Source organism: Myodes glareolus, chromosome 27 (assembly GCF_982192425.1).
Source record: "Myodes glareolus chromosome 27, mMyoGla1.1, whole genome shotgun sequence".
Classification (NCBI taxonomy): domain Eukaryota; kingdom Metazoa; phylum Chordata; class Mammalia; order Rodentia; family Cricetidae; genus Myodes; species Myodes glareolus.
This window is the reverse complement of record NC_142052.1, coordinates 2,104,611-2,119,934: the sequence shown is the minus strand read 5'-3', so window position 1 is coordinate 2,119,934 and position 15,324 is coordinate 2,104,611. Positions and strand designations below refer to the sequence as shown.

Sequence of the window (15,324 nt, the reverse complement as noted above, 5' to 3'; positions counted from 1 at the left end):
CCTCCATCTTGCCCGCTTCTCTGTCAAATATCTGCTCACTGTAGCAGCACTGGGAGCAGCTGCAGTGTGTCACACCGTAGACCCTTCGTCCACTCAGCCTTCCTTGTCAATGTCCACTGCCATGAGTCACTGGGCTGGTGAGGAACCAAGCCAAACCGGAAGGTGACTGATAAAATCCATGGTCAGAATCTCCTGTGGAGACAAATGCAGTCTTCACCCCTCATCAAGGGAACTTCTCTTTGCAACCGACAGAGACCACTTCAGAAAACCACAGCCGACCACAATACAGAGTTGGAGAGCCCAGCCCCAATGACACATCTGCAACACCCAAGGCTCCGGGAACACTGCAGAAGAGGGGTAGGGAGACCGTGGGAGCCAGAGGAGCAGAGAGCTTGCCGTGAGACTGTGGCTCCTAGAAACACTAGAAGCTACACCTATAAAACCTCACCGACATGACTGCCCAAATATGAGCTGAACAAAGATGGCACACACCAACAGTCATGCCAAACCGTGTGAGGGAAAGCCCACAAGGATGACACACACCAAGGACATGCCAAACCGTGTGAGGGAAAGCCCACAAGGATGACACACACCAAGGACATGCCAAACTGTGTGAGGGAAAGCCCACAAGGATGACACACACCAAGGACATGCCTAACTGTGTGAGGGAAAGCCCACAAGGATGACACACACCAAGGACATGCCAAACTGTGTGAGGGAAAGCCCACAAGGATGACACACACCAAGGACATGCCAAACCATGGGAGGGAAAGCCCACAAGGCCTCAACCCTACACGAAGATCTACTGGCAACTGAGCAATGCTGGGAGCAGGAAGATGATCCTCCCAGGGAAGAGGACACCAAGCGGTTTTCTAGTGCCGAACGACCAGCCCTGAAAACATACACACAAGTTCAGTTATACAGACTGAACAGGTTGTATTTAGGAACAAATACACATACACCACAGATACATATATGTATGTATGCAATAAGAGTGAAAGAGGCAGCCGTGAAGGAGAAGGAGAGTGGGGAGCGGTGTTGGCAGGGTTTGGGAGGAGAAAAAGGAAGGGAGAAAAGTTGTAATATATTATAATCTCAAAACAGAAAAAAAGAAAAAATTTAAAATCTACTATGGGGCTGTGGCGGGGTTCAATGGCAGAGCCGTTTGCTAGAGCATACTGAGGCCATGCATTCACAACAGGAGAGAGATCTGTTGTAAATTGAAAAAGATTAAAATGCATTTATATTTTACCATCCATGATACTTATAGAGAATATATATACATATATGTGGGAATATATGGGTATTATGGGAAAATATATACATTTTATATTATATTTATATATTTTATATTATATTTAAATTATACTATATTTATATGTTTATATAAATATATGTGACTATATGAGTATTATGGGAAATGTGTACACCGGTAGGAAACAAATCACTTAATAGGTAATTAAGTTATTAATTTTTGTTATTAATAGATAATGCACTTTAAAGTATATCTGTAGAACGCGGAACGCTGCTGCAGTGTGATTTTCCCCTGGGCTATCCCTGTGAGAAAAACTTACCATTAAAAATAACATCTATTAAAAATAACAACGCACAGGATTCCTGAACACTTCTGCCCTTCGCCACATAGCCAACAGCAGTCAGTTGAAAACTCACTGGTAAGTTGGGAGCGAAGCCCCCAGTCCCCAGGCCTGAGGCTGTATTGGTCTGGACTCCAAATCCCAGAATGCCAGGTCCTGACCCCTCCCTGGGAGGGTCAGGACCACTCCCATAGGGTATTTAAGTGAGTTCCTAAAAGAGGCTCTCATGGTCTCTTTTCCTTCCTCCTGGTGGTTGTGTTCCAGGCCTCACAGTTCCCCCTCAGAGTCACCCGAGAGCGCAGGAATCCCACTAAACCTGGATATTTCTTAATTTGGCTTGCTTTGATTTGGATTGATTGGGAATTTGCGTCGGCAGAGAGCTCGCATTAGGAAAAATTCCTAACACCTTGTTCTTCCTGATTCCCTGAGTCCCTTTAGGGTTTACTGAGTATGTCTCAGCGGAAGTGAGACTTTTTTTTTCCTTTTCCCCCGATTCAGAACTCACTCTTGTTGGCTTTCTCCTGCTCCTTCATTTCAGAAACAAAATCTCCTAGACCCTAGAGTTACACAGAGCGAGTTCCCACCACCGCGGGCCAAGCGCCAACAAGCATAGATCTAGGGACTTGGCTGCTCTCCCAGTGTCCCTCCAACAAGCAGACAAAGAAAAAAAGAAATACAGGAAATCGGTCCTGACTGAACTCTGTATAATGGAACCCTCCCTTCGCAACTCCTCGACTCCCTCGCACTGTGCAGCCGGCTAGGACCCCACCGGCAGGATAAAGGAAAATGCCTCAGTTTAGACACAGGCCCCTCCCCGCTCCTCCTGTTGGAAAGATAATAAATTCAAGAGACTGTGAGAACAGAGCAGGGTTTAAACACACAATTCGACAGAAAAGGGCACCAACATAGACAAAAGGCCAAACCGCCACCCAGTAGCAGCTTCTAAACTCCTCGACTGTCCGCTGTTCCTATGGGCAGGAGCAAGCACCCTTCACATACTGCTGGGACAGAGGAGGACGTCAGACTAAACTGAGTTCTTCAAAGAAACACTACAGGGCTCTTGTAGCGAGATGCCTCAGCAGGACTCAACGCAGGACTCACTCAGGTCTGCTTGCCAGCAACTTGCACGGCGGCTTAGAGTTATTGGCATCTCCTGTTCCAGGGGAGCTACCCACTCGTTCAGTCTTGGTGCGCACCAGACACGTACCTCCAGTTAGTTCCTGGGGAGCTAGCCCACTCTTATAACCGTGGTGGGCACCCAGCATGCAGAAAGTGCATACACATTCAGGCGAAACACCCCACACAGAAAAACAAATCTTTTTTTTTTTTTTTTTAAGAAAATGGACCATAACCTAAGAAACAAGCGGGTGTAGCTATCCTAATATCTAACAAAATAGACTTCAAGCTAAAATCAGTCAAAAGAGACAAAGAACATCTCCTATTAGTCACAGGAAAAATCCATCAAGAGGAAATTTCAATACTGAACATCTATGCCCCAAATACAAGGGCACCCTCATAAGTCAAAGAAACACTTCTAAAGCTTAAATCATATATTAAACCCCACACACTAATAGTGAGAGACTTCAATACTCCCCTCTTACCACTGGACAGGTCAATCAGATAAAAAATGAACAGAGAAATAGGAGAACTAACAGATGTAATGACTCAAATGGACTTAGCAGACATCTAGAGAATAGTCTATCCAAACAGAAAAGAATATACCTTCTTCTCAGCACCTCATGGAACCTTCTCAAAAATTGACCACATACTCAGTAACAAAAAGAATCTCAACAAATACAAAAAAAAATTGGAATAACCCAATGTACCTTATCAGATCACCATGCTTTAAAACTAGAAGTCAACAGCAATACCAATTCCAGAAAACCCACAAACACATGGAAATTCAACAATGCTCACCTGAATCATCAATGGGTCAAGGAAGAATAAAGGATGAAATCAAAGACTTCCTAAAATTCAATGAAAATGACCACACAACATATCCAAATTTATGAGACACAATGAAAGCAGTGTTAAGAGGCAAGTTTATAGCACTAAAGGCCTACATAAAGAAGCTAAAAAAAAAAATCCCACACTAGTGAATTAACAAAACATTTGAAAACTTTAAAACAAAAAGAAGCAAACTCACCTATGAGAACTAGACGGCAGGAAATAATCAAATTGAGAGCTGAAATCAACAAAATAGAAACAAAGAAAACAATACAAAGAATCAATGAGACAAAGAGCTGGTTCTTCAAGAAAATCAACAAAATAGACAAATCTTTATCCAAACTAACCAAAAGGCAGAGAGAATATCCAAATTAACAAAATCAGAAATGAAAAGGGGGACATAACAACAGACATGGAGGAAATACAGAGAATCATCAGGTCATATTTTGAAAACCTGTACTCCACAAAATTGGAAAACTTAAAGGAAATGGACAACTTTCTGGATAAATATCACTTACTAAAATTAAATCAAGACCAGATAAGCAAATTAAACAGACCCATAACTGCTGAAGAAATAGAAACAGTCATCAAAAGTCTCCCAATCAAAAAAAAAGTCCAGGACCAGATAGTTTCAGCTCAGAATTTTACAAGACTTTCAAAGAGGAATTAATACCAATACTCCTCAGATTATTCCACACAATCGAAACAGTGGAAACATTGCCAAACTCTTTTTATGAGGCTACAATTACCCTGATACCCAAACCACAGAAAGACGATACTAAGAAAGAGAATTACAGACCAATCTCACTCATGAACATTGATGCAAAAATACTAAATAAAATACTGGCAAATCGAATCCAAGAACACATCAGAACCATCCACCATGATCAAGTCGACTTCATCCCAGAGATACAGGGATGGTTCAACATATGAAAATCTGTCAACGTAATCCACTGAAAAATAAAAACCACATGATCATCTCATTAGATGCCGAAAGAGCATTTGACAAAATACAACATCCAATCATGATAAAGGTCTTGGAGAGAGCAGGGATACAAGGAACATACCTAAACATAATAAAGGCAATATACAGCAAGTCAACAGCCAACATCAAACTAAATGGAGAGAAACTCCCAGCGATTCCACTGAAATCAGGAACAAGACAAGGTTGTCCACTCTCTCCATACCTACTCAATATAGTTCTTGAGGTCCTCGCTAGAGCAATAAGACACCAAAGGGAGCTTAAGGGGATACAAATTGGAAAAGTGGTCAAACTCTCACTGTTTGCTGATGATACGATAGTTTACATAAGCGACCCCAAAAATTCTACCAAGGAACTTCTACAACTCATAAACACTTTCAGTAAGAAAAAAATTGAAAAAGATAACAGAAAGTGGAAAGACCTCTCATGCTCTTGGGTAGGCAGAATTAATATAGTAAATAAAAATGGCAATCTTACCGAAAGCAATCTACAGATTCAATGCAATGCCCAGAAAAATTCTTCAAAGACCTTGAAAGAACGGTACTCAACTTCATTTGGAATAGCAAAAAACCCAGGATAGCCAAAACAATCCTGGGCAATAAAAGAACTTCTGGAAGCATCACAATCCCTGACTTCAAACTCTACTACAGAGCTACAGCCTGGTACTGGCAAAAGAACAGACAGGAGGACCAATGGAACTGAATAGAAGACTCAGATATCAATCCACACATCTTTGAACACCTGGTTTTTGACAAAGAAGCAAAAAATATCAAATGGAAAAAAGAAAGCATATTTAATAAATGGTGCTGGCATAACTGGATATCAACATGTTGAAAAATGAAAATAGACCCATATCTATTGCCATGTACAAAACTCAAGTCCAAATGGATCAGAGTCCTCAACATAAAGCCAGTCACATTGAACCTTATAGAAGAGAAAGTGGGAAGTACACTTGAATGCATTGGCACAGGGAACTACTTCCTAAATAGAACCCCAGCAGCACAGACACTGAGAGAAACAATTAATAAATGGGACCTCCTGAAACTGAGAAGCTTCTATAAAGCAAAGGACATGGTCAACAAGACAAAACGATAGCCTACAGAATGGGAAAAGATCTTCACTAACCACACATCAGACAGAGGTCTGATCTCCAAAATATACAAAGAACTCAAGAAATTGGATACCAAAAGATCACATAATCCAATTTTTTTAAAAAAAATGGAGTACAGACCTAAACAGAGAACTCTCAACAGAGGAATCTAAAATGGCTGAAAGATACTTAAGGAAATGTTCAATATCCTTAGTCATCAGAGAAATGCAAATCAAAACAACTCTGAGATTCCATCTTGTACCTGTAAGAATGGCCAAGATCAAAACACAGATGACAACTTATGCTGGAGCGGTTGTGGGGAAAAGGGAACGCTCTTGCATTGCTGGTGGGAATGCAAGCTGGTACAACCCCGCTGGATGTCAGTGTGGTGATTTCTCAGAAAATTAGGAAACAACTTTTCTCACGACCCAGTTTTTTGGGTATATATTCAAAGAATGCTCAATCATGCCACAAGGACATGTGTTCAACTATGTTCATAGTAGCTTTGCTTGTCATAGCCAGAACCTGGAAACAACCTAAATGCCCCTCAATCGAAGAATGGATAAGGAACATTTACACAATGGAGTACTACACAGCAGAAAAAAATAACGACAGCTTGAACTTTGCAGGAAAATGGATGGAGCTAGAAAACATTATTTTGAGTGAGGTAACCCAGACACAGAAAGACCATTATCAGATGTTCTCACTCATAGGTGGTTTTTAAGCATAAAGCAAAGAAAGCCAGCCTACAAACCACAATCCCAGAGAACGTAGACAACAATGTGGACACTAAGAGAGACTTACATAGATATAACCTACATGGGAAATAGAAAGTAGAAAAAGACAAGATCTCCTGAGTAAATTGGTAGCATGGGGACCTTGGGGGAGGATTGAAGGAGGGAGGGGAGAGGCAGGGAGGGGAGCAGAGAAAAATGTAGAGCTCAATAAATATCAATTTAAAAAAAGAAAAGAAAACAGACCATAACAACCTCTCAAGCCCCCCTGACTCAGACCCTCCCTGACCTCTCTCAGGAGAAGCTTGGGTACTTGCAGACTAAACACCCAAGGCACCGTTGGTTCCCACCACAGCTGCAAGCTAGATTTTAAAAGGTGGCTATTACCCAAAAAGCATCAAGGGACGGGGGCTGGATTCCTCCACTGCATCTGCTTCCTGAACAGCTCTGATGGGAGACCCATCTGTCCCTGGCGCTTTGATGTGCGGGTCTACAGAGCCCAGGGGTTCTGCTTCCCTCTACAATCCCTCCCCTCCTTCATAGTCTGTGTCTAGAGGACATTTGCATCAGAAGTATTTGGATGGCAACCTACTTCCTCTGCTACCTAGGGCTCTGGTTTTTAGCAAGCTCCTTGAGAAATTCCCAGGCACAGAAGTCTGGGAGTTAGTTGGGTTTAATTCTGTGGGAATTAAGAAAGTTAGGGATCAGGTTAAGAAATATCAGGCGTCGCATGTTGCTTTATATTTCTGTGTTCTCCAGATCAAAAAACTGCTTTTCTAAAAACAGAAACCTAGTCAAATTGAGAGATGAAGCTCCTGAAATGGCAGTGCAGGCATATGGAGCTAACAGAGTGGGAAAGCTTACATTTTACAGAGAATTATGACTCTTCATTTGCTCCTAATGGACAAGACAACACAGCAAGGAGTTTGAAAATTCGTGGGTGGATGGCACACAGCAACATGCCAATGAGGCAGCATGAACAGTGACTAAATAAGTATTTCTCTCTGTTTGCTTGTTTTAAAGAACTAGGGATGGAAGCCAGGGCCTTAGAGCCGCTAAGCAAGAGCCGCAGAGCCGGCTTCACAGTAGACGTCAGTGGAAAGGTCCGGAAGACAGCTCAGCGGACAAGCGCTACTCACTGTCCAGGAATGGGGTTTCCTCTGTTCCTGTTTCCTGAAGTGGGATAATGAGGCATGCACGTCTTAGGACCCACGTGAGTCTTAAATGTGCGAGACTCAGGAAAGCACAGTGTGATGACGAGGAAAGACTGTGACAGATTGTATGCCAAGCTAAACGGAAGAAGCTAGAGTGGGAAAACGTGTTTAGGGAGAAAAAATTGCAAGGAAAGAGAGGGTCCTTGAGCAATAGTTTAGATGTACGGTAGTTAGCTGCCAGTATAGTTCTGGGTTGAGAGGGTCAGGGTAGGGACAGGGACAGACTAACTTGTGAGAACCAATCAAGGTTATCACGTCAGATACCCAGAACGCACGGTGACTATGTTAACAGCCTCATTGTAGTATAAAAGCAACTGCTCGAAGAGCATAGCAATGAAAGCAAACCTCGGATGCTTGTGTGACCCGTGAGTCAGAAATGTCCAAGTGGCCAGAAGAGAGTGGAGCGTGTATGGGTGGGGAAGCCAGAAAAGCCAAGCCCAGTAGGGCAGACCGAGTCACCAATAGCCAGGGATGGATGCAGAAAGCATCAGACAGGCTCACCCTGTGAAGACAAAGGAATTCTCCTCCAGACTCAATCGATCACTGTCTCTTTTCTTTTCTGCTGCAATAACGGAATATCACAGACTGGGCGAGTTACAAAGTTTCTTGTAGTCTGCAGGGTGGAAAGCCCGGGAGCATAGTGCCAGCCCTTAGTGAGGACCTCCGTGCTGAGTCACACACAGCATGCCCAGGCCAGAGGGGACTGGAGAAGCTGGACTCGCTTGGGTACCAACCTATCCTGTGGTGACCCACTCCTTCTGGTGAGATCACCATCAGTCCACCTGTGAGGCTGATGCTCCCTGACCACAGCTGCTCCGACAAGTCCCGCCACCTCTCCACAGTGCCGCACTGGGAGCCGACATTCTAACACGTCAGCCCTGTGGGGACACATTCAAACCAGAGTCATTGTGCTCCTTGTCCACGCCCTGTGCTCACCCAAAGGTATGCACATGGGTAACTCCCTACAGAACTGGCTATCCGGAGAGCTCATATCTATCTGGAAACGTTTTGTTCATCTATAAATGCAGAAATACAACTTTTAAACAGACAATAGAACAAACCGTATAGATGTTCTATACACCCTTTGAAAAGAAACGGAGGTTGCTTTCAAAACAAAAAGTGCCGCTTGAGAATCAGAGTCCCAGAAAGTCCTTTACTTCGCAATAAAAAAAAAAAAATCTGAACACTGTCCAAAGCTTTTCCTGCCCCTTCTCCAAGCCTCGGGAAACAAAGCAAAGTGCCACCCTCCCCCTGGAGACTTGGGCACTGTGGTGCTGCTTCAGGGTAGGTCTCACTCTCTAGTCCAATAGTGAGCCTTTGAAAATGAATCAGCCACGACCTGTCAGCATTTACACAGACACCACAACCTTCTGACTTTAGAAGCTTTATCAACGCAAGTGTCCCAAGTGCTCTGTCTGTGCAGGAGGAGCCTTGGGGAGAAGGGAACACCCCTGGGAACCAGCAGGAGGGGTCCTATCTGAGCCAGAATCTGCCTGTGTTGTTATCCAGCTGGTTTGAAACTGATAGCATTGAGTGACCCTGCTGCCTCGGTCTCCCGAGGAACCAGGACTACAGGAATATCGCACGCTCAGTTTCGACCGGGCAGCTTTCCAGAGGACTGCACGGGCATAAGAGACCACGACAACCATTTGAACCAAAGGAGGGATCATCACCTGTGGCTACCCCTAGGTAAAGAGCCACCGCAGAAGGAAAGCATTGGCAGCTTTTGTATCTTTAGTGTGGACTCATCTTAGAACAACCTCTGTGAACTGGCTGGCTGGACTAGGAACTCAGTAAAGATTTGCTCCCCACAGCCGAGAAGCTATAAACGCTTCACCCAAAGGTCCAGCAAACTAAGTCAGTGAAGCAGTCCCTGCTCTCCCAAATCAGTAAGCTGTCCCTCGCCACATACAAATTCCTGATTCCTGTATTCTTGGTAAATGTTTACTCCTTGTTCCAAGGCAGGGGTTTGGTAGGCTCCCCAGGCTGGTCTCCTGGGCTCAAGGCGCTTGAAAGAAAGTACAAACCACTGTGCCTCTCCTTCGCACCCCGTAAGACAAACACCCAATAACAGGATCCATGTGGCTTCTAAATAAATGTGTTTTTAAAATATAAACTGACAACTGAATCTTGAAAGAAATGTAGACCATAAAAACTTTATCAAAAAAAAAAAAAAACAAGCAAGAAAAATTCAAGAGGCTTCAGTCGTGATTTGTAACTAAAGCTCGCCCTCTGCTGGTCAGAGCCAGCTTTGCAGGCGCCTATCATTTTCCTAGATGCTAAACTGAAACTCAACCTCACCATTTGAAATGTAGTTTCTTACTTTGATACAATTGCTATGTTTATTTGTTTAATAATTTTGTAGACAGTGTATCCATAACACACGTCTCATCTTTGGTCTCTCTGGAGCTGGCCTGTTTGCCAGGAGGTAGCATACCCACCTCTCTATCAGACATATGTCTAATTTTTTAATGTACTCAAATCCTTCCAAGAGGGCATCATTGCGTGGACTCCTATTTCAATAATTTCCTTAAAAATATAAATGCCTTCCAGGAGTACTTCCAAAGGACACAGTGAGATGCGACACAGTGTGCAGGGTCTGTATTCTGAGAGAAAAGATGGCTGTCGTGAACCGGAAGAATCACATGGATTCATTGTTTCCTAGACTTTCTTGTAGGTGCATCCCCTAAGCTGTGCCATTACATATTTTTTTTTAATTTGGAGTTACTAAAATATACAGCTCCAGGACCATAAAATAATTTATACAGAGTAAGCATTTTACTGCCCAAATTTCTAAGTATCTGTCTATTTACTCCATTTATCTAAAATACACAGCAAACACGTAAAATAGCTAGCTCTGGATTGAGGAGACAGCCGAGAGGATAAAGCGCCAGGACCCTTGTAAAGTCAGGCGAAGAGCACACATAGGCCAGTGGCCCTGGGATGCGGGGGTGAAGACAGAAGAATCCCTCAAACTCAAGGGCCAACAAACCTGGCATCGAAGAACAAAGAAACCCTCTTTCAGACTAGATAGAAGGCAAGGACTGACCCTAAGCTTTCCACTCATGTACCCCAACATGTGCCACCCCACATACACACGAACAAACACAGCCAAAACATTTAAAATACTCAGCTCCAAGGTCTTTTTAAAGAGATATTACTATATCTTACGTTAATCTCTTTTGTGTAGACAACATACTTAGATGGCAAGAATACACCATTAATTTCTACTGATGGGAAAGACTAGCTTGCTGCAGGCATGGTCGCCTGCACTGAGAGAGAGAGAGAGAGAGAGAGAGAGAGAGAGAGAGAGAGAGGAGAGAGAGGGAGGGAGGGAGGAAGGGAGGAAGGGAGGAAGGGGGAGAGAGAGAGAGAGAGAGAGAGAGAGAGAGAGAGAGATTTCTTCCTGAAACAATTATATTACTTTTTATTCTCATGCTTTTAACATTTATTTACTCATTGGCTGACTGATTCATTTACTTACTATGTGTGTGCATGCTTTCAGGAGAGCAATTGAGGAAGGTACCTGAAGTTGAACTCTGGCCTCCACATGAGTGCATGCATCCTAGTGCAAATTCAGGTAAGACATCAGAGGGTAGTGAAATCCCACAGGAGAAAGAACCTTTTTTCATGAACTGCCACTAAGCACGCTTTTCCAGCTCCAGGTAGAATGAGGACTGGAGTGTGTCCAGGCCCAGGATGCTCCACCAGTAGGAAAAAGGGAAGTCAGACAGTTTTGGGTGGTTGTGTGGAGCCGAAAGAATAAGAGGCACCCACATGTGGCCATTTGTTCAATAACAAGTATGTCTGGGTGTAGGGTGTTCGTGAAGGAGCCAGCACAACCACCTCTAGGAGGATTTTTATAGAAAGAGGGAGGAACCTGAAGTCTAGCATCAAGCCAGCTTCATCTGCCCAGAATGACTGACCTCTTCAGACTATAGAGAAGAATATAAAGAATGGATTGTGTTGAATATCTACTCCTTTTTACTTGCTATCCAATAGAACAAATCACTCAATATGTCCAGAGTTGAGAAATTACGATAATCAATGGAAGAAAAGAAACAGACACAGACCCAAAAGTGGCTCAGATATTGAAGGAACCAGTGTTTCCTTCCATCTTCATTTTAGACAGGGTCTCTTGCTAAATTTCCTGTGCTTGCCTTGAACTCAGATCCTCCTGTCCTAGCTTCCTGAGTTCCGGGATTAGAGACTTGTTCCTGTAGCAGCCAGCCATGATAAGCTAAATATGAACAGACCACCCAAAGGAGTTCTTTACTTCCAACCATTATCACCTGCCAGAGTAGGACTCAGTCGTCGACGAGTTTAATGGAGGCCTCAGTCTCAGTAGTTTACCCTGGAGCAATACCTGGTTGCAGGAAGAACCACAAACTAAGATTACCTGAGCACCACCCAGAACAGACCATCCAAATAAAATGCCTAATGTGTCAATCGCTGTGGATAGGATCACCTGCCAGCACACTCACCAGGACACCCCTAGACAAATGTCAGCCAATCAGGGGTCCTGAACCTCAGAAACCCCTCACCCCCACCTTTACTACTATAAAAACCCAACTCTAACTGAGCCAGGGGCTCCTCGATTATTCCACACATTGAAGGACCAGGAAGAGTAGAGCCAAAAATCTAAGTTAGCCGGTTCAGTGACTCTGTTCCAGGAACTAGCTGACCATAAAGTTAGATTATAATCTTTAGAATAGTTTTGAGAAATGAGGAGTAACCCCCTTGTGATTATCACTGGTAGTTTTGGAATTTTCTAATGATGCCCTCCCTACCCCCTTTGGGTTGTGGTTTCTTCCCCTACTCCCAGCTACTCGGGGTCCAACTCCTCTACCCCTGTTTGGGATATGAGTCTCAGCCCCAGTGCGCTGGTTCCTGTCAATAAAACTCGTGTGATTGCAGCGAGGACAGTCTCTCGTGAGTTCTTGGGGGGGGGCGTCATGTTATCCCGAGACTTGAGTGAGAGTCTCCCCACTCCGGGCGTCTTTCAGTATAAAATAAAGGCTCTTTGCTTTTACATATGGGACTCGGTCTCCTTGTTGGTTTTTGAGAGACTTCGTGGATCTGGGCATAACAGTTCCATCATTTTTCCAAATAGTTATTTTATAAAATAATCATCAACATGTTAAAGAAAACAGGAACTGATATCAAAATAAATGAAAAGATATTTTCATAATTTTAAAAAGTAGAATGCTGGGAGAGGGTTGATGGGTAGGGGAGAGGCAGGGAGGGGAGCAGAGAAAAATGTAGAGTTCAATAAAAATAAATAAAAAATGCAATGCATTGAAAGGAATCAATGGATGTTACAGGACTGAAAAAAAATATATTATCCACAATTAAGAGTTAATGTATTCGACAGATAAAATGGGACACAATATAAAACAAAATTAATAGTTAGCAATCCATTAAATTAATCTGAGAAAGAGCCAAAACTGCACCCAGACAAAAAACAGTTAACAGGACAAAGTTAAAACAGAAGACAAAGGTAAAATTTCATTATATTCTTGATTGGATTCCTATAAGAAAAGAGGAGAGAATTGGTAGAAATAATAATATATTTAAGTGATTGATTATAAAAACTAATAAAAACTAAACATCAGTCAGCAGATTCAATAAACCAAGCAAGTTTTTGTTTTGTTTTATTTGGGTTTTGGGTTTGGTTTTTATTTTCTTTTTGGAGTCTTACCATTACTATGCCTGGGCTCAAGCAACCCTTAGCCCCAGTCTCCCCACCCAGCACGAGTACATTTTTGGTTTTGGTTTTCCTTTAGTTAGAACGTACACAAGTTTGTAGAGAAATGATATTGTAGGTGGACAACCAAGTTTGACTCAGAACACACAGGCGATGTTCAGAAGGGGTCAGATATACATGGGTGTCTTTAGTAAAGGATTATGGGTTCCACATATTTACAGGTGGCTTTTAGAGGAGCACACGTCCTAGAAAACTGAATCAGAGAGAGAGAGAGAGAGAGAGAGAGAGAGAGAGAGAGAGAGAGAGAGCTGGCAGAATGGACTCCACCTCGATGGTCTCTGAGGGAAAGGGAATGGGTAAGGCCCAAGACTCCTACTGCACCTGCTTGATGCATGAGCAGAGGTGAAAGCTTCTCAGGATAAACTCTGGGGCCCGCTCCTATTTAACATGTTAACAAACACTTCAAAATTACCACCCGAAAGGAAGGACTGTGCCCAACTGCTCTTTCCTCCCTTAGAGACTCGGCCCTCCCCTAGAAGGTTATCTGCTGGAAACTCCACTGCATCACCCACAACAAACGCCAACTATTTATTTACAGACGAAATAGAAGCTGCCAGACTTTCTCAGCTCCCTGCACGCAGGAGAATAAAACCTGGTATTCAGAACCACACTGTACTCCGGAGGCTGAGCAGAATGGGGGACCTGTGGTGACTGGGGTGCTAGAGAAGGAAGCCCTGCTTCTGCAGCTCTGATCCGCTCTCACCGCCAGAAGGGACCTATCGGACCACACAGGGATTATATGTTTTTCCCAACGGTATCCAGATAAAGACGGGAAGGAAACTGGACTCATTTAGGACTAGATGATGTTCTTCCAAACAGCACAGTGGAAAATGCCAAGGTCAGAGATTAGGCTGTGCTTGCTTAAGGCCAAAAGGACACATAGCCTTGAACTCCTGGTCTCCCTTCTCCCAGAGCCAAATAAAACCACTCATAAATCAACCACACAAGTGAGAAAAAAAAGTTACTTAGTTACTGAGAGAAAAAGAAACTTCGATTTTTAATCTAACCTTGTTACAAACGACACTCTTTGGGTAATGTTAGATAAGAGATGTGTGTGGCGGATTACCAATACTTAAGGATGGAACTTTGAAAGCCACAAGGTAAAACAAAAAGTATACCTAAAACCCCACTGTGAAGACTCTTAAACTGAGTGCCTCTCCCTTCCAAAGCCACAACTGTCCGATCGGGTGTGTTTACTCTCTATTGCAACACCGCTGTCTTCGCTTTTAATAAATCCAGTTTTGCTTCATACAGATGCACCCTGAAACTCATTTCTTTGCAGAAACCGGGACCCCAGGTTCTGCTGGGTGGTGAGCTCTAAAAAGCTGTGTCAATGGCGGCGATTCTTCTCCCTCCTGCTGGAAGCGGGGCTAGGCAACCCTTACCCACAGAGCCCTGACGTCTTGTTCTAGGTTCGCTGCCCACGTGTTGCTTAAGACGCTCTTCCTAAGCTCTCTTTCTTTTTCTCTCTGTGCGTCTGACACGCCTTCCCTTGCTCCGAGATTCCCCAACCAGGGCCCTGTGTTCTCTCTCTCTGGAAAATATCTTTTTTCTCGCCTTTCTTCTCATTTCCACCCCTGCGTCAGCCATCTTCACCCTCTGGTCTTTTCTAACCTTTCCCTCCCTCTCGGGTTACCCAAACCCCGCTCCTTCCTGGGGGGGCAGCCCTAGGAATCTCCTCGCCTCTCCCGGGCATCTCCCCGTGTCCTGTGTGTGTGTGTGAGACTCCGTGGCTCCAGTACCTCACAGATCTGAGGAATGTATTTGTCCCTGAAGTAATTCCTCAGTTTGGGGGCGGCACTGCGTAGTGAAGACATGGCCAGAGGCAGGGCTGAGACACTGCGCTCGGCTGAGCCGGTCGCGTCGGGGCGTTGCTCGGCAACCACGCGGGGGGGGCGGGGAGCCGAACAGTCCCCGCCAATCAGGAGACGGGAAGAAAAAAAGAGAGCCTGAGGGGAGGGGGCGGGGCAGAGCGCTAGGGGGCAGGGCGAGTAT

General features: G+C 44.0%; 1 protein-coding gene across 1 annotated transcript in view; it reads right to left on the bottom strand.

Moving 5' to 3' along the window:
• Window positions 1-15,184, bottom strand: part of Fbxl13 (F-box and leucine rich repeat protein 13) — a 171,681-nt gene extending 156,497 nt beyond the window's left edge. Inside the window, exon 1 of the mRNA XM_048433517.3 lies at window positions 15,072-15,184. Coding sequence (XP_048289474.3) covers window positions 15,072-15,146 — 75 coding nt within the window. The 5' untranslated portion in view covers window positions 15,147-15,184. The remainder of the gene's footprint in view (window positions 1-15,071) is intronic.
• Between the last annotated feature and the right edge of the window lie 140 nt (window positions 15,185-15,324).